General features: G+C 40.9%; 1 protein-coding gene across 1 annotated transcript in view; it reads left to right on the top strand.

The window, feature by feature from the left end:
• aass (aminoadipate-semialdehyde synthase) overlaps positions 1-19,331 on the top strand; it is a 57,774-nt gene that overhangs the window by 22,482 nt on the left and 15,961 nt on the right. Inside the window, exons 9-14 of the mRNA XM_034085592.2 lie at positions 1,993-2,141; positions 3,437-3,559; positions 4,750-4,861; positions 8,445-8,504; positions 8,687-8,754; positions 18,497-18,618. Coding sequence (XP_033941483.1) covers positions 1,993-2,141; positions 3,437-3,559; positions 4,750-4,861; positions 8,445-8,504; positions 8,687-8,754; positions 18,497-18,618 — 634 coding nt within the window. The remainder of the gene's footprint in view (positions 1-1,992; positions 2,142-3,436; positions 3,560-4,749; positions 4,862-8,444; positions 8,505-8,686; positions 8,755-18,496; positions 18,619-19,331) is intronic.

Genomic DNA, 19,331 nt, shown 5'->3' with positions numbered 1-19,331 from the left:
TTGAACCCAAATACCTGTACTTTCTACTTCTTACATGTTGAACTCAAATACCTGTACTTTCTACTTCTTACATGTTGAACCCAAATACCTGTACTTTCTACTTCTCACATGTTGAACTCAAATACCTGTACTTTCTACTTCTCTCATGTTGAACTCAAATACCTGTACTTTCTACTTCTCTCATGTTGAACCCAAATACCTGTACTTTCTACTTCTTACATGTTGAACTCAAATACCTGTACTTTCTACTTCTTACATGTTGAACCCAAATACCTGTACTTTCTACTTCTCACATGTTGAACTCAAATACCTGTACTTTCTACTTCTTACATGTTGAACTCAAATACCTGTACTTTCTACTTCTTACATGTTGAACCCAAATACCTGTACTTTCTACTTCTTACATGTTGAACTCAAATACCTGTACTTTCTACTTCTCACATGTTGAACTCAAATACCTGTACTTTCTACTTCTCACATGTTGAACTCAAATACCTGTACTTTCTACTTCTTACATGTTGAACTCAAATACCTGTACTTTCTACTTCTTACATGTTGAACTCAAATACCTGTACTTTCTACTTCTTACATGTTGAACCCAAATACCTGTACTTTCTACTTCTTACATGTTGAACCCAAATACCTGTACTTTCTACTTCTTACATGTTGAACTCAAATACCTGTACTTTCTACTTCTTACATGTTGAACCCAAATACCTGTACTTTCTACTTCTTACATGTTGAACACAAATACCTGTACTTTCTACTTCTTACATGTTGAACACAAATACCTGTACTTTCTACTTCTCTCATGTTGAACTCAAATACCTGTACTTTCTACTTCTCACATGTTGAACTCAAATACCTGTACTTTCTACTTCTTACATGTTGAACTCAAATACCTGTACTTTCTACTTCTCTCATGTTGAACCCAAATACCTGTACTTTCTACTTCTTACATGTTGAACTCAAATACCTGTACTTTCTACTTCTTACATGTTGAACCCAAATACCTGTACTTTCTACTTCTCACATGTTGAACTCAAATACCTGTACTTTCTACTTCTCTCATGTTGAACTCAAATACCTGTACTTTCTACTTCTCTCATGTTGAACCCAAATACCTGTACTTTCTACTTCTTACATGTTGAACTCAAATACCTGTACTTTCTACTTCTTACATGTTGAACCCAAATACCTGTACTTTCTACTTCTCACATGTTGAACTCAAATACCTGTACTTTCTACTTCTTACATGTTGAACTCAAATACCTGTACTTTCTACTTCTTACATGTTGAACCCAAATACCTGTACTTTCTACTTCTTACATGTTGAACTCAAATACCTGTACTTTCTACTTCTCACATGTTGAACTCAAATACCTGTACTTTCTACTTCTCTCATGTTGAACTCAAATACCTGTACTTTCTACTTCTTACATGTTGAACTCAAATACCTGTACTTTCTACTTCTCACATGTTGAACTCAAATACCTGTACTTTCTACTTCTCTCATTTCCCAAACAGCTGGTTCCTTTAGTCTGAATGTGTGTTGGTGCGTGGTCATTATTCTTTAGAGTCACTGCGTGCCTATTGGTTGGAACACGATCCGTGTATCCATCACTTCCTGGTCTCCTCTAAAGAAGAGGGACCAATGGAAACGTTGTCATGTTGCCGTTGTTCAGCAAAAAGTGTTTCTGGTCCCAGTGACGTCACGGACCGATACGGAAACTGTAGTACCGCCGTTTGGCCACTAGGAATATTTTCCTCGGAGGGCAGGGTTTCTCAGAGCAGTGACCTCTTGGCTTTCATCACATGCGGGCCTTACAGAGAGGGAATGTATTATGTCCATCTGATCGATAAAGGGGGCAGGAAGTTAGCATTTAAGTTTCTTCCCTTTTTGTGTCGCAATTAATTGTGCGTTAAGATTCAAAGGTTTTAGTGTCATATGCACAAAGCTACAGTAATATGTAATAATGTCACGTTCTACAGGTGGCGCCCTACACCACCTGCCTGATTAACGGGGTTTACTGGGACCCCCACACCCCCCGCCTCCTCCGAAGAATCGATGCCCAGAAGTTGATCAGACCTCTGAAGAAGTCGCCCCCGGCCACAGAGGGGGCTCCACACCTGCCGCACAAGTACGTTTAGCTGACATGGCTGCTTTCCAGCTGTTGGCCCCGGCCAGATGAAAATAGACACCTTTTTAAAACCACAACACATCAACGGCATTAGTTAGAAAGAAAGGATGAAGTAGACGTTACTACATACATGTCACATATAGCACAACAGAAACGAGGGGTCCATGATCATGTGACACACGCCATATCCAGCACAGACGAGTGTGCAGGCAGTCGGTGAACCCTGAGCTGTGAAGGTGAGCATCCTTTTATTCTGAAAAGATTCACCCGGAGAAACCCTTCATATCTTTCACTGAAGCTCCGCCTCACCTCCTCTCACCTCTTGTTTGTCAATCATTGAGTCAGAGATAAGAGGTTCGTCTCGTTTTCATCTGTCATGTGCAATCGCAAGCGAGATAACGGGAGCTACTGTGGACAGATACGCTGTCGTAAATTCATAACGATAGCTAACGATTAACCCAACCTAAGTTATTTCCACCTGGCTTTGTGACGGGAGGACGGGAACTAAAGAGTCCTCTCCTGCTGATGTTCAGGTGTATATCAGTATGTAGTGTCTCTACTTTAAAGAGTCCTCTCCTGCTGATGTTCAGGTGTATATCAGTATGTAGTGTCTCTACTTTAAAGAGTCCTCTCCTGCTGATGTTCAGGTGTATATCAGTATGTAGTGTCTCTACTTTAAAGAGTCCTGTCCTGCTGATGTTCAGGTGTATATCAGTATGTAGTGTCTCTACTTTAAAGAGTCCTCTCCTGCTGATGTTCAGGTGTATATCAGTATGTAGTGTCTCTACTTTAAAGAGTCCTCTCCTGCTGATGTTCAGGTGTATATCAGCATGTAGTGTCTCTACTTTAAAGAGTCCTCTCCTGCTGATGTTCAGGTGTATATCAGCATGTAGTGTCTCTACTTTAAAGAGTCCTCTCCTGCTGATGTTCAGGTGTATATCAGTATGTAGTGTCTCTACTTTAAAGAGTCCTCTCCTGCTGATGTTCAGGTGTATATCAGTATGTAGTGTCTCTACTTTAAAGAGTCCTCTCCTGCTGATGTTCAGGTGTATATCAGTATGTAGTGTCTCTACTTTAAAGAGTCCATCTATTCACCAGTAGCAGATGCATGTCCTTAATCTCTCTCCAAAGGTTACTGACAGCTGAGTGTGTGCTTCAGTGAAAGCACGCAGTGTATAGCTGCTGTATCTCCACAGAGGTCAGAGGTCACCTCCCTATCTGGGCTCCTGTGTACACGGGGACAGTTCAGCGCGTCGCTCTGACCTCCTGAACACGTTTCCTCTCTCTTTCTGCAGACTCCTGGCCATCTGCGATATCTCCGCTGACACCGGGGGGTCCATAGGCTTCATGAGCGAGTGCACCACCATCGATAAACCCTTCTGTATGTACGACGCCGACCAGCACGTGGACCACGACAGGTAATCTGATCCCACCTGTAGCACCTCCCGCTGAGCTGATCTGATCTGCGGTCAGTCTAAATAGAAGGAAAACATTTTATTAAAAAGGTGAAAGTGAGAAAAAAGGAAGTTATAGTAAAATAACTGAAAATGAATATATATATTTTTAAAAAGGTAATCTGATCCCACCCCTCTCACTCTCACTCATAAATACAAATAAATACATTTAAAAGAATAATATTGTTTTATAAACATACAGTATTAAGTGAAATTAAGAAAAACGATCAAATGGATTACAGAGGAATAATTATATTCATATTAACATAGGAGGTAATAATATAGTATAAATAAATATATAGAAAATAAAAATATATATTTAAAAAAAAAGATCCGATAAAGAAAATAGAATATAAATATTTACCGTACTTTTCGGACTTGTTCTGACGGCTAACATCCTCTGTTCCTCATTTTAAAGCCGATATCCCGTGGGGTCGGGGACTCGGGTCCTTGTCACCTTTTTCATACCTGATGAGTTTGCCTCCCTGACTGCAGTTGCTTCAGCGTGTAGAAGCTAGTAAGCCTACTATTTGATTTGTTTTAGATAGGCACACCATGTTTCATATGCAGACCTTATTTCCCTGTTCCATGTTCAAATAAACCATTTTCAGTGGTAATCTTTTTTTGGTCATGGAAAATGAGGTAAAGGTCATGGAAAAGTCATTGAAAATCATTGGTGAAAAAGTGTATGAACCCTGCACTAGGGAACCTCCTAAATCTATGGATCTTACAGGTAAAATTAACCACCTTTAACACTACGGGCTCTAGGACCGGTCCGCGCCCGCCACCTTTAAGCGGCGGGCTCCAGCAGGAAAAGCTGGAGGCCGGAAAAGAGTGAGACAGGTAGCGCGCCAAAGTAAAAGTGGAACCGAGAGACAGAACGAGAGCAAGACAGACGGACATTTTAGCTGCTGCGGCTTATATGCAGGTGCGCTGTATAGTCCGAAAAGTACGGTAGATAAACACATAAAATTAAAATAAATCGATATAAAAAATGTATTTATATTAAGATCAAATAAAAATAGATGTTGATGTATAAAAGAAATGAAAAAGTGGATTTTCTATAATAGCTGACCTTTGATGCTGGCAGTTTTAAAGGGCGTTGTGATTCGACGGCACCGTTTTAAAGATTCGTGGTGCTTCTTGTCCCGCAGTGTGGAGGGCAACGGGATCCTGATGTGCTCCATCGATAACCTCCCCGCTCAGCTTCCCATCGGCGCCACGGAGTATTTCGGAGACCGGCTCTTCCCATACCTCTGGGAGATGGTAAGGTGTTCTGGGGTTGCAGTCGAATTGTCCAAAAATCAGCTTCTATCGTCTTTTCCTATCCACTAGTCCTTGACCTCTGAGTGAAACGTCACGAGGTTAAAAGATAGTGGATGGGAGAATTCAAAAGGACTTAGGAGAAGAGACTGCGGTACTTTAGAGAATCCGACTGCACTTTCACTATCCCACGTGTTTATGATGCGCCAGCGGATGTCATGACTGTGAGTCTGCTGCTGTGGGGTAACCATGGAAACTACAGTTTTCTATAGCGGACTACAACATGGATGTTCAATAAGAACGAAGGACTCATCTAGAGACTCTGCACCGTGCTCTGATGCTGCTGCTTTGCTTTATGAACGTGGACAACAGAGAAACATATTCTTCAGGACCAAAGCTGGAATTGAAATAAAAAAGGAAAGTGAAACTTCTGCTCGTCACCCTCTCCCTCCGGTCCACATTAATACCAATGATCCCAATACGTATGATTGTATGAACTAAAGATCTTAAATCAATACAGATGTATTTATTATAAACGTTAGTCCTTAACATCTATCACTGTGTATATCACCATTCAAACATATTTTAAAAGTTGAACAAACCCCACACAGCTCAGTGAAGACTGTGAAATGTTGACTTTATTTGATCATTTCAGTAAAAACTAACGTTCATATTTCTCTTTTTGATTATAATACTGATGAACGTTCAAAACAAAGCACTTTGGCAACTTACCACCTATGTTTTAAAATGCTTAATAAGCACCGTAACTTTCATGATATCATTTCTCCGTCACAATCGGTTGTTTCCGTGAACGGCCGACTGTTGAGTGACGGCAAATGCTGCGGCTGCAATGCATTGTGGGGCAGCATTTTCTCTTCTCCTGTCGGTGAGGGAGGTCCAGTGGTTCCTAAGCTAAAGGAGGTTATCAAGGAAGTTTGAAACCTCCTTTCCTTTCATCTAGAGCAGCGGTTCCCGAACTTTGCCATGCCAAGGACCCCATATAGCATTATCCTCTGGCGGGGACCCCCCTGTTGCAATTTTTTTTTTAATGATGTATACAAGTGCCTCCCGATGGAGCATGCAGTGCGTTGCCACTACATTTGGGGCCTTCTGCCTGATCGAAGCTGTCACACCGCTTTCTTTGCCTGAGATGATGTACTCATCTATAACTTGGAACATGTCTCTTCCTGTGGTCCTACCTTCCAGTGCTTTGTCAAATAATATTTCCTCAACAAAGTTGTCTTCTGAAATAAATCTGATGGATGCAAGCAATTCTGCGACATTTTCTACACTCGCTCTCACTTGCTCCAAAAGCTGAGCAGATTTTCACTCTCAGTAGCGGCAGCTCGATTCTGATTGGCTTGAAGGGCAGTCGTGTGATTCAAAAACAAAAAATATTAAAAGATTGGCATCAAAGGAGACATAGATTGATAGATATATAGTTATTAATAACATCTAAACATTTTTTTTTTAATTAAACTTTTATAAAAAAAAAAAAAAAAAAAAAAAAAAAAAAAAAATCCCGTTTCCCTCAAACTTTGCGTGACCCCCCCCTGCGCCCCCGGTCACGCAAAGTTTGAGGGAAACGGGATTTTTTTTAAAAACACTGATCTAGAGAATTGGAACGGCTCTGCCACTGAGGGACTTCCGGGTCATTTCACTCCGTCAGGAAGGTTCCTAAGCTAAACTAACTATTCAACCCTTAACCTTGTTACGGGTGAGCGAAGAAAAAAGGACCCAAATGCAGAAAACACTGAAAATACCTTTATTTCAAGGATACACGGAGACAGAACACTCCCCGGTGAACACAGTCACAGACAAACGACGAACCAACAACGACAGACAGAAAAAACAGAACTTAAATGCACACGGGACTAATCAAGGAAACAAGAGACGGGTGAGGAGGGGGGAGAACACACGGGGGCACCAGGTGAACACAATGAAGAAAACGGGTAGGAGGGAACACACACAGGCTGTTTCTCAATCGCGAGGATGCTGGCTCGGTAGTCGCTTCCTTCAGAAACGAAGCAAGTATACTTCGGCTACGGAAAACGAAGAAGAATGGAACAGGCTAACAAGTGTGCCACTCTCTCTAACGGTTTCAACATAAACTGTATCGAAAATAAATACCTCACGATGTCCATCTAATTTTGAACTTGCTTTACTTTCACGGAACACATTGTTCGTGATAACAAACAGATGTAACAAAGTAACATATCTACCAACACGTGTTCGACGCCACGACATGCAGTTGCAAGAAAAAGTGAACCCTTTGGAACGACCTGGATTTCTGCTTAAGTTGGTCATGACATGTGTTCTGATCTTCATCTAAGTCCCGAGGCTAAAGACTTCTTCAAGAGCTACTTGGAGTCAGGAGTCAGCCAACCTGGAGTCCATCAAGGAGACGAGATTGGAGGTGTTGGTTGAAGCTGCCCTGCCCTATCAAGAATACACACCCGTTTTGAATTTGCTATTCTTAAGAAGCATTGCCAGATGTGAACCATGCCTCGCTCAGAAGAGCTCTCAGAAGACCTGCGATTTAAGAACTGCTGACTTGCATAAAGCTGGAAAGGGTTCCAGAAGTATCTCTGAAAGCCTTGATGGTCATCAGTCCACGGTGAGACAAAGTGTCTATACATGGAGAAAGCTCAGCACTGCTGCTACTCTCCCTAGGAGAGGCCGTCCTGTAGAGACGACTGCAAGAGCACAGCGCAGAATGCTCAATGAGGTGAAGAAGGATCCTCGAGAGTCAGCTAGAGACTTAAAGAAATCTCTGGCACATGCTAACATCTCTGTTGACGAATCTACGATACGTAAAACACTGCACAAGAATGGAGTTCACGGGAGGACACCACGGAGGAAGCCACTGCTGTCCAGAGAAAACAACCAATTTTGAAATTGGTCCGTGCGCAAAGCATTGTGGGGATTTTAAGGACGCAAAGTCTACCCATGTGCAGCCTCGAAATTTCCCCCAAACCAAGGACGCGGCCTCGTGGAATTCCAAGTATGCTGGAGATTGGTACAGTCCTTCGGCGGCACTTTGAAATATTGGCTTGGAAGCCAGAATCCTCGCGATTGAGAAACGGCTACAGACGGGAAACCAAAGACAGATCTGGTCTGGTTTGGTCTGGTCTGGTTTGGGTTGGTCTGGTTTGGTCTGGTCTGGTTTGGTCTGGTTTGGTCTGGTTTGGTTTGGTTTGGGTTGGTCTGGTTTGGTTTGGTCTGGTTTGGTCTGGTCTGGTTTGGTCTGGTCTGGTTTGGTTTGGTTTGGGTTGGTCTGGTTTGGTTTGGTCTGGTTTGGTCTGGTCTGGTCTGGTTTGGTTTGGTCTGGTTTGGTTTGGGTTGGTCTGGTTTGGTCTGGTTTGGTCTGGTCTGGTCTGGTCTGGTTTGGTCTGGTTTGGTTTGGGTTGGTCTGGTTTGGTTTGGTCTGGTTTGGTTTGGTTTGGGTTGGTCTGGTTTGGTTTGGTCTGGTCTGGTTTGGGTTGGGAGGGTAACTGGTTCCTCTGGTTGAGTGTGCTTGTGAGAGAGCGCTGCAGCAGGCGTTTAAAATAGAGACGGTTTAAAGTTAGTGTTGTGTCATCACCAGCTGCCGTCAGACGCCAGCCGCCCGCTGGACGAGGAAGACTTCAGCCCGCAAGTCAGAGACGTAAGTCATGTTTAAATATTTATGTGTTGATGTATTTCCTACAAAAGTATGTTTTTTTTAAATCTGATATTTCTTTATTTGTTAATTAACTTTATCTATGTATATGAAAAACATGTGTACTCTTGTAAAATGACTAAAAATACTGACATTGTTTGTAATATTTTATATACCTGTTCCTAAAGGCCGTCATCACCTCAAACGGAGTCCTCACCCCAAAGTTTGAATACATCAACAAACTACGAGAGCGGAGGTAAGACTCGTCTCTATCCGTCAGTATGTATACAGTATGGTGTACTTTTCAGACTAGCTGCACCTTCACCAGCTTTGAGAACACTTTCATGATCAATCTTTATAAAACACATCATATATATTATTCTGAAATGGACCAATCTGCACAACGACTACTTTCACTGTCTTTCACTATATTTAGATGAGAATACTTTTCTACTTTCACTTGAGGAACATTTTGAATGCAGTACTTTTACTGTAACAGAGTATTCCTGCACTCTGGTGCTTCTACTTTAACTCAAGTACAATATCTGAGTACTTCTACTTTTACTAAGTACAAGATCTGAGTACTTCTACTTTTACTCAAGTACAAGATCTGAGTACTTCTACTTTTACTCAAGTACAAGATCTGAGTACTTTTACTCAAGTACAAGATCTGAGTACTTTTACTAAAGTACAAGATCGGAGTACTTCTACTTTTACTCAGGTACAACATCTGAGTACTTCTACTTTTACTCAAGTACAAGATCGGAGTACTTCTACTTTTACTCAAGTACAAGACCTGAGTACTTCTACTTTTACTTAAGTACAAGATCTGACTACTTTAACTCAAGTACAAGATCTGAGTATTTCTACTTTTACTCAAGTACAAGATCTGAGTACTTCTACTTTTACTCAAGTACAAGATCGGAGTATTTCTACTTTTACTCAAGTACAAGATCTGAGTACTTCTACTTTTACTCAAGTACAAGATCGGAGTATTTCTACTTTTACTCAAGTACAATATCTGAGTACTTCTACTTTAACTCAAGTATAAGATCTGAGTACTTCTACTTTTACTCAAGTACAATATCTGAGTACTTTTACTCAAGTACAACATCTGAGTACTTTAACTCAAGTACAAGATCTGAGTATTTCTACTTTTACTCAAGTACAAGATCTGAGTACTTCTACTTTAACTACAACATCTGAGTACTTTTACTCAAGTACAAGATCGGAGTATTTCTACTTTTACTCAAGTACAACATCTGAGTACTTCTACTTTTACTCAAGTACAAGATCGGAGTACTTCTACTTTTACTCAGGTACAACATCTGAGTACTTCTACTTTTACTCAAGTACAAGATCTGAGTACTTCTACTTTTACTCAAGTACAAGATCTGAGTACTTCTACTTTTACTCAAGTACAAGACCTGAGTACTTCTACTTTTACTCAAGTACAAGATCTGAGTACTTCTACTTTAACTACAAGATCTGAGTACTTCTACCTTTACTCAAGTACAACATCTGAGTACTTCTACTTTTACTCAAGTACAAGATCTGAGTACTTCTACTTTTACTCAAGTACAAGACCTGAGTACTTCTACTTTTACTCAAGTACAAGACCTGAGTACTTCTACTTTTACTCAAGTACAATATCTGAGTACTTCTACTTTTACTCAAGTACAAGATCGGAGTACTTCTACTTTTACTCAAGTACAAGATCGGAGTACTTCTACTTTTACTCAAGTACAAGACCGGAGTACTTCTACTTTTACTCAAGTACAAGACCTGAGTACTTCTACTTTTACTCAAGTACAACATCTGAGTACTTCTACTTTTACTCAAGTACAAGACCTGAGTACTTCTACTTTTACTCAAGTACAACATCTGAGTACTTCTACTTTTACTCGAGTACAAGATCTGAGTACTTCTACTTTTACTCAAGTACAAGACCTGAGTACTTCTACTTTTACTCAAGTACAAGATCTGAGTACTTCTACTTTAACTAAAAGATCTGAGTACTTCTACCTTTACTCAAGTACAACATCTGAGTACTTCTCTGTTTCACTGTATTTCCAAATGACTGCTCTTTTGAGTTAATGCCACCATGAAATGTGTTCAGACTGAAAGAAAGGTAAAGACATGTCCGTGTTCTATGTAGCCATCTTGCTAAAGCTAAGTAATGTTTTTGCTTGTAGTCTCTCTGCTGTTCTTCCTCTCTGACTAACCTTCTCTAGCGTTGCAGTTGCTGATGTTTTAGCGTCCTGCAGCCTCTCTGGTGCCGCTCTGCTAACCTGCCTCTGAACTAACACCTTGCATTACTAGCGTGCTAATGCTAACCAACGGGCTAATGCTAACCAACGGGCTAATGCTAACCAACGGGAGGCGCTGGACCCTTTGCTAACGAGTGGTAGAAACATCTCTTCTTCTCACAAAACTGTCTGTCTCCATCGGTCTGTCTCCATCGGTCTGTCTCCATCAGTCTGTCTCCATCAGTCTGTCTCCATCAGTCTGTCTCTATCCGTCTGTCTCCATCGGTCTGTCTCCATCGGTCTGTCTCCATCAGTCGGTCTCCATCGGTCGGTCTCCATCGGTCTGTCTCCATCCGTCTGTCTCCATCGGTCTGTCTCCATCGGTCTGTCTCCATCGGTCTGTCTCTATCGGTCTGTCTCTATCGGTCTGTCTCCATCAGTCTGTCTCCATCAGTCTGTCTCTATCAGTCTGTCTCTATCAGTCTGTCTCTATCAGTCTGTCTCCATCCATCTGTCTCCATCCGTCTGTCTCTATCAGTCTGTCTCTATCAGTCTGTCTCTATCAGTCTGTCTCCATCCGTCTGTCTCCATCCGTCTGTCTCATTAGTCTGTCTCCATCTGTCTGCTATCCGTCTGTCTCCATCCGTCTGTCTCATCAGTCTGTCTCTATCCGTCTGCCGCTATCAGTCTGTCTCCATCCGTCTGTCTCCATCCGTCTGTCTCTATCAGTCTGTCTTGTTTCATCTAGTTTGACTCCGATGAGAAGATGAAGATCAGATTGTTTTATGTGCAGTGATTGATCCAAGTTGTGGTTAGCCTAGCTTAGCACAAAGAATGGAAGTGGGGGGAAACTGCTAGCTTCTTTCCATTAAAGGAAAAAAATAAATCTGGAGTTTCTGACGGTTTGTATTAATTAAGACAACAGTGCGTCCACGTTTTAGTAAACCGCATTAAAGTCACCATCCTTGGCAGCTAAGTCTATATAAAATCTAACAGTGATACGATTTAGCTTATTAAAGTGTGTAGCATGATACTGCCAATAAATGACAAGATAATTAATGTTATTAATCCCCGTAGGGAAGTTCACGTTTCAAGGCAACAACAGAACAAGATGAAGCACAGACATTACACGTCTTACAGCTTTTGCTTCATCCACACACTCTTGAAAATGTGTGTGTGTCCACTTTAATAGTAGTTGTTGGTATGCTGCAGCTAGCACGGCTGCTACTGTTTAGCATAGTTAGCTCCGTCTCATGCTACGTCTCATTAGCGAGCTCATTTGTGTTTTAGGGTTCGGTTAATCAATCCGAAAACAAATACTGCTCTCCAGGAGACGCTTTATTATTTTAAATAGCTCCTTCCAGGTGGCTATCATTCATGTTAATGCTAATATTTGACTGGGAATTACTTTTAAAGGGAGCTAGGCTAGCAGTTTCTCGATGTTTTGTGCTAAGCTAGGCTAGGCTAGGCTAAACACACAGAGATGAAACTGATCTTCTCTTCTGACTTTTTACAAAAACTAATAATTCATCTGCATGTCCATCATTTAAAGTGACACCCTCATCAGCCTTCTGTTTCTTAGTAATTTATACATACATTTTAATCTGCTTTAATTAATTTCTCACACACTTCGCTTCCTTTTTACCTCACTGCTGCTCTTAAGACATATTTAAATGAGCTTTATCAAATCTCCTCGCACTCCCTAACCTTTCAAAATGTTTGGTTGTACAGATTACTAACTCTCATATTAAATGCAGATTTGCTCAGATTTCTCCCTGAGACTCATATTTAGATTAAGGCCACCTCTAAGACGTTTCTCCTCCTAATTGATCTTAAGTATCATTTTTTTTCCAGACAAGCCATGCCACAAATCTTAATCCTCCTGATGAGTTTGGCTCCCTAAGATATGTAAAGTGAGGGCACGTCTTCCTTTTCTTCTTTTTTAATTAAGAAGCCGAGGCTTTGCTGCCTTTCGGACCTCATGTCAGACGTCGTGCCCGTCGCATCCAATTAGCGAACCGCTAACGAGTCGGGGGGTGCGACTCCTTTTAGCCGGGGGCTATAGTGTGTGTTTGGTTGGTGGGATATTAATGCCACAGGTCACGGGGGTTGATGCCGTCATTATGGTGTCATTGTTGTTGTATTATTATATGTTATCTGCAGATTAAGCTATTCAATAGTATGTAAAGGAGTTGGAATGAGCACTATCTTTAACGGCTGTAAAATGCTGAATTGTCGTCATTTTTTTTAAAATCCCCTAAATATGTGAAAAAAGTCCTGGAAAGAAGTTTTTTTTAAATATTTGATAATCATGTGAAAATGATGTGGAAAGTGTGTGAAAAAAAAATCCCTAAATGATTTGAAAAACAGTAAGGAAAAATGGTCAAAACATATTTTTAAAAAGTCATACTTATGTGGAAAATATCAGAATTTAAGTGAAAAATATCCGAAGGAACATGCGGGCAATGTCCGGACATTTTTTGAAAGAATACGTGAATAATTTACAAAAAAACAAACATATGATGATCTTTTAGAATATGATGCGTTGCTGGAGAAATGAACAAGCCGGTCTGTAAAGAAAGTAGCATGAGCCCCACCCTATACAGCAGTAACATGTGAAACAAATGTGAAAAATATCCACAAAAAAGTATGATAAAAAATAACTAAAGAAGTCTTGAAATATGGGCAGCATGTCTGAAAAACTCATCATATATGTGGGAAAAAAATCAGATAATTATGTGTAAAAGTCTAATTAATGCCACAGGGGTTGATGCCGCCATTATGGTGTCATTGTTGTCATGGTGTTCGGATAATCCAGCATGCCGAATCAGACTTTTTAAAGTGAGTCCGGTTGTTTGGAGAAATTAAAAGACGGCGGCCATTTTATCGTTAGTTTGACATTGGAAGACAGGCAAGCTTCAGGTTTATATATAAATAAAACACTGAAAATATACCCTTTAGAGTTCTTTGTAAACGCAAATGTAGCATGGAGGGTGTGGGGGAAACTTCTGAAGCAATTGGAGTCGGGACTCAGAGAGACACGATGGAGAGCAAACACTGACGGTTTATTCTGAGCTTCGGCCGGAGAATCCACAAGACATGTCACGGGCCACGAGTTGACCACACGGTTGGGATGCCACATCAATTCTGAAGAAACCTTCCTCTCGTATGATGTTTTAACTCCGCTAAGGGTAATCAACATTCTTCATTAGATAGACTAAACAGCCGAGGACACAGAATCAACTTTAGTTGTCGGTTATGGCTCGAAGTCATCTACACCCCGAGAAGGATGTGTTCCAGGTGTCCCACAACAATGACTATCGGTTACCGAGAGCTGCCCGGTCACAAACTGGTAACAACTTGCTAGGGCAGCCCCTCCTTAAGGCGCTCAAGGCTGGAGCATCTGTGTCTGGAGCATCTGTGTCAGAGGGCGAAAGAGGACACCAGGGCAAATTATTCCCCAAATTATTCCCCCCAGAGGTGCAAAAGAAACGCCACAAAAACATTGGAATGTGCCAAAAAAGAGCCTAGACATAAAATGTGAAATACATGAATACAAATGACATCTTTGTTTTAAAAAAAAGTAACATTATTTGATTTAATAAAAGGCTCTTTAAGCGTTTATTTAAAAGTAGTCAGAGCCATAATGCAGTTTTCTTGGAGCTTGTTAAAGAGGAAGAAATTAGATAAAACACTAACAATACTTTTAATATTTAATTGAATAATATGTATTTTTTATCTTATTATTATATAGGGGTTCCTTTTTTATTATTATTATTTATTTTAGGACTGCAATTTAAATGCATGTATTAATTACTTAGTGTTAAAATAAATACGTGAACATATACAACATTATTTTATGATATATATGTACATGTATAGAAATATAATTATTACGTTACTTAGGCCCCGTCCACACAATAAAGGCGAAAACTAACCGAATTCGATATCAAAAAAGTCTTCCGTCCACACGAGACCGCTCGACCCGCTGGAGTACATATGCCAGGCCTGTACGTGGCGCTGTACTTCCGCCACAAAAAACACCAAAAGCAGCGAAGAAGACCTCCCGAGCATGGTTGCCATGGTTGCCTGGTTGCCCTTCTGGTTATTCTCCGCGGTGGATTTAGCAACATGTTCATGTAGTTCTCCAGGTCCACTTGCTGCTGATGGTTGTGGTCGAGGAGCTGTAGATTTTGCACTAACATCTGTAGCATGGTCAGTAGCGTCTGGGGCACGAACGCAACCCTGTGATCCGCCATTGTTGTTGTTGGCGAAACACATCAGCAATGACGCGGGGGTGAGCAGGAGAGGCGGTGAAAGGCGGGGCTATCTTTAACAGGAAATGATCGTATAGGGCGTACACACTGAGCCGCAAGCGTTTCGTCCACAGATCTACCCACCTTGGGAGCCGTTATCGTTATCTGCGTTTCCGTTACGGCCTCGTGTGGACGAACCGTCTACACCAGGGGTGTCAAACTCAAGGCCCGGGGGCCAAATCCGGCCCGCGACTTCATTTTATGCGGCCCCACAAGAGCTTGCAAAGAACGGTTACAGGCTGATTTACAAAAGCACACAAACTACATGTCCCACATAGGGGTGCAACAACTAATCGACTTAATCGATTAAAATCGATTACCAAATTAGTTGACAACTAATTCAGTCGTCGATTCGTTGGTGACGTCATCACGTGTGTTCTACACCCCGTTAAGCTCCAACGTTATCGCTCTTTTTTATCGGTACAGGAAACATTTAAAACATATGTCATATGTATTATTGCTACATAAACGTTATATCGCAGTCTTAGTGTCACCAACTCCGTTTCTAATATGCAATATGACTACAACATGCGTCTATAATGTATTTTCGATCTTCCCAATTCAGACGAGAGATCTCTCCCCCGCCTGCTTGCGAGGGGGCGGGGAAGTTTACACACACACACGCAGCCGCTACATGCAGCAACACACACACACGGAGGAGATGGCGGAGAGAACGCGCTCCGAGGTGGTTAAACTTTAGCCGTCTCGATGTGGAGAATGCTCGTTACCAAAAGTGCAATAAGAGTTTAGCATGTAAGGGCGGTAACACGAGCAATGTGTCTAAACATTTAGCAAAAGTGCTCCACATCCAGACGGAGGAATGCTCCGGGTTCCACTGTCTTTCTAGCAGCTCTGTAGCCCCGCCCACGAGGAACGTTTCCCCGTCAGGTGTTATGTATGCTAGCAGCAACACACGGAGTTAACTCAGTTATAAAAACCTGGGTTAATGATTAGAGGAAACTGAGTTATTTAGTTTGTTAAAGTTTCAGCTATTCTGTTTACAGTTCTGTCATCACATTATTTAATACCATTTGTTAAAACATTGTTGTTTCTTTTGATGTGAAATATTATGCATTTAATTAAAATAAAAAGCGATGTTAGTTTTGTTCACAATTTGTTTAGTTAGTTTACCTTATTTCTTGTCAAAAGAACCGTTAATACTATCGTTAAAAGGACCGGATCGATAAGCAGTATCGATATAAGTAGTAGTACAGTTAAAACCTTAACGATCCGAATAATCGATTAATCGTTTCATTAATCGATAGATTAATCGATTATCAAATTAGTCGTTTGTTGCAGCCCTAGTCCCACAATGCATCTCTCATTTGACTTTTTTCTCAGAATTAGACTTTTATTTCAAGATTTCACTTTTTTTCTTTTTAAATCATTTTGTGACATGCTCACTGAAGAGACTTGCAATTATTTGCCCTAGACTTCTGCTTTCAGACGTAGTTAATTATGAAGTTATTACCCTGTCCGATAATAATCCAATGCAGAGGCAATAACATTATTTTATATATATAACATATTTATGTATGCATTTTTATATAGTCTTAAAGTTACAACCGGCCCTTTAAGTGCAACCATAATGCTGATGTGGCCCGCGATGAAATTGAGTTTGACCCCCCTGCTCTATACGATGGAGAACTGTAGCGAATACAACCCGTGTCGTCTCCGTGTGGACGGGGTCTTAGTTGAATACTGGATTAGAGGAAGAAATACGATAATTTTCAAGTCTATAAAATAATATCAATCAATATTTGGAGTCAAGTCGTTAGTTTGTTTCGTATATATATATTTATTATATATTCACGAACAACCACGTCTGTTTTTAGGTCATTTCTGTTTCTACTTTTTGATTTATCATTTTATTTATTTATTTCTTCCCCCCCTTCAATCCCGTTTTTCCTCCTCTTCCTCTCGTGCTTCCTGCTTCATCCTCATCAGTCACATTGATACCGTTTCTTTTAACTAACTGTATTATTATCTGTATCTTCGCTAAGCCAAACACTGTTCAAATGTTTAACTTATCATTCCATGAATTGCTTTCTTCGTGGCGTTTCCATCCTCATTGGTCTCGGGTTTAAAGGAATACTTCACACACTTAATTACACTTTGTAAATCAATTACTGTTAAATGAAAAGGTTATTTTTCTCTCGCATGCCTCTACGGTAAAAAAAAATCTCGATCAACTCATCCGGTAACAAACCCCGAGAGAACTCATGCAGAAAGTCCAATTTATCCAATATTACCCAAACGTTCACTCAAAGCTTACTATTTAAGACGCTTCTGTTTCAGGCACACGACACCCCCTAAGAGTATAGAGTTTAAACTGACTAAATTGATTCTTCTTTTACACATAACACGACATTTCTTTCAGTGATTCTAGCGAAGAAGGAGTGGGTAATTCAAAGTCAACTTTATTGTCAATCTTTCAGTTTGTGTGTACGGAGAGATCGGAATACCGTTTCCCACAATCCCAAATACAAATATGTATAACATATGTATATCCTATATATATATACACAATCAACAGACACATTTATACATATGCACACAACAATCAATACATACAAAATAACAGTCACTTGAATATCTTTGGGAATGTACATCAGTGCAAGACTGTCCAAAGCAGCGTAAACGTGTGTCTGGTGCTGAAATAGAGCGGTGCAGGGATGACGGATTTACCCGGAAGTAAACTACCGGTTCCCTCGACAAAAAAGCAATGGGATTTCTCCATAGGAAATACGGTCTGTGGAAAGCGAACCCGTTTGATGTTCAGCCGGATAATCTCCACATGTCTACCCTACTTTTATAATTTTCTAAATGATAAATCTAATGTCCAGAAGCTAAATGCTAACGTTATGCTATAAAGGAGCTACAGCCGAGTCCAGCAGCACGACTTCAACGTCACGCCGACTTCAGATCCATATTCAAACACACAGATTCTAGATGGAACAAGTTGAAGCGTTTGTTTGGACACTTTGCAGGAGGCAGGGACTGGCTTTCAAGCAGAACAGGAACTAACTTAGAGGAGTGTTCACGTGTTCGGCGTAATGACGTACAACGAGCTCCACGACTTCTGTAGTCCTATTCAGCCGCTTGGTAACAACCACCGTCTCTTCAATGCGTCTCAACCACAGACCTGAGTTCAGCTACTTTCCAAAACCCCACGGAGAGATCCCATTGGCTCTGAGACGAGGGGAGCAGGAAGTGGAGAAATGCTGACTCACTTCCTGGTTGTAGGACTCGTCACTGCACCGCTCTATTGAGTGTCTGATTAATCAACAACTTGACTTTTTATGGGTGAAATATTCCTTTAAACTCTTTAAATGGAAACACAGTGACCTCATAATGAAGCGTCAGGGGGTCGCAGCGTGTTATGATGTGTCTCTGAGTCGGTGTGTGTGTGTGTGTGTGTGACGTCCTGCAGAGAGAAGGCTCAGATCATGAAGAAGACGGGGATTAGACGCGTGCTGCTGCTCGGGTCGGGGTACGTCTCCGGACCCGTGGTGGAGTATCTGACCCGAGACAAGACCACTCAGGTCACTGTGGGTGAGTTCCTCTGACTCTGGAAATCAACATAAACGAAGTCAAAGATATGTGGTGCTGACAGGACAAAGCTACACGCATGTGATGAGGCTATAGAATACGATGCTTTACTGCAGATTAAACTAGCCAATAGTATGTAAAGGAGTTGGAATGAGCACAACCTTAAAGAGTCGAAAAATGCTGTTCTTTTTCTTTAAATATCCCAAAGATATGTGAAAAATACCTGGAAACGAGTTTTAAAGATGTTTGAGAATCATGTGGAAATTACTGGGAAATTATGTGGAAAAATTACTTGGAAAGAAATTATATTTAAAAAGTCATTATGTGGAAAATATCCATATAACATTTTCTGATAGAATACGTGAATAATGTACAAAAAATTATTCATATCACAACCTTAAAGGAGACCTATCATGCAAAATGCACTTTTTTATGTCTTTTATACCTAAACATGTGTCCCCGGTGCGTCGGGGAACTCACGCAGCGTCAGGAAATAAACCCTCTCTCTTTTCCTCCGTACCCACATCTCTAAAAACGGGGAACAACGGAGCTGATCCAGATTTGCGTCCGATATGACGTAACATCTGAAATGTGGACCCACGGGCCAATCAGAAACGTTGCTATCAGAAACAATGCCCGACTGTTTTGGACGTAATATGGTCGGTGTTTACATTAGCATGCTAACACTCAGAGCTAACCTGTGCTGGAGAGCATGT

The sequence above is a fragment of the Pseudochaenichthys georgianus genome, chromosome 6, assembly GCF_902827115.2.
Source record: "Pseudochaenichthys georgianus chromosome 6, fPseGeo1.2, whole genome shotgun sequence".
In the NCBI taxonomy this organism is placed as follows: domain Eukaryota; kingdom Metazoa; phylum Chordata; class Actinopteri; order Perciformes; family Channichthyidae; genus Pseudochaenichthys; species Pseudochaenichthys georgianus.
The sequence above is the reverse complement of the archived record's forward strand: the minus strand, read 5'-3'. Positions and strand labels throughout refer to the sequence as shown.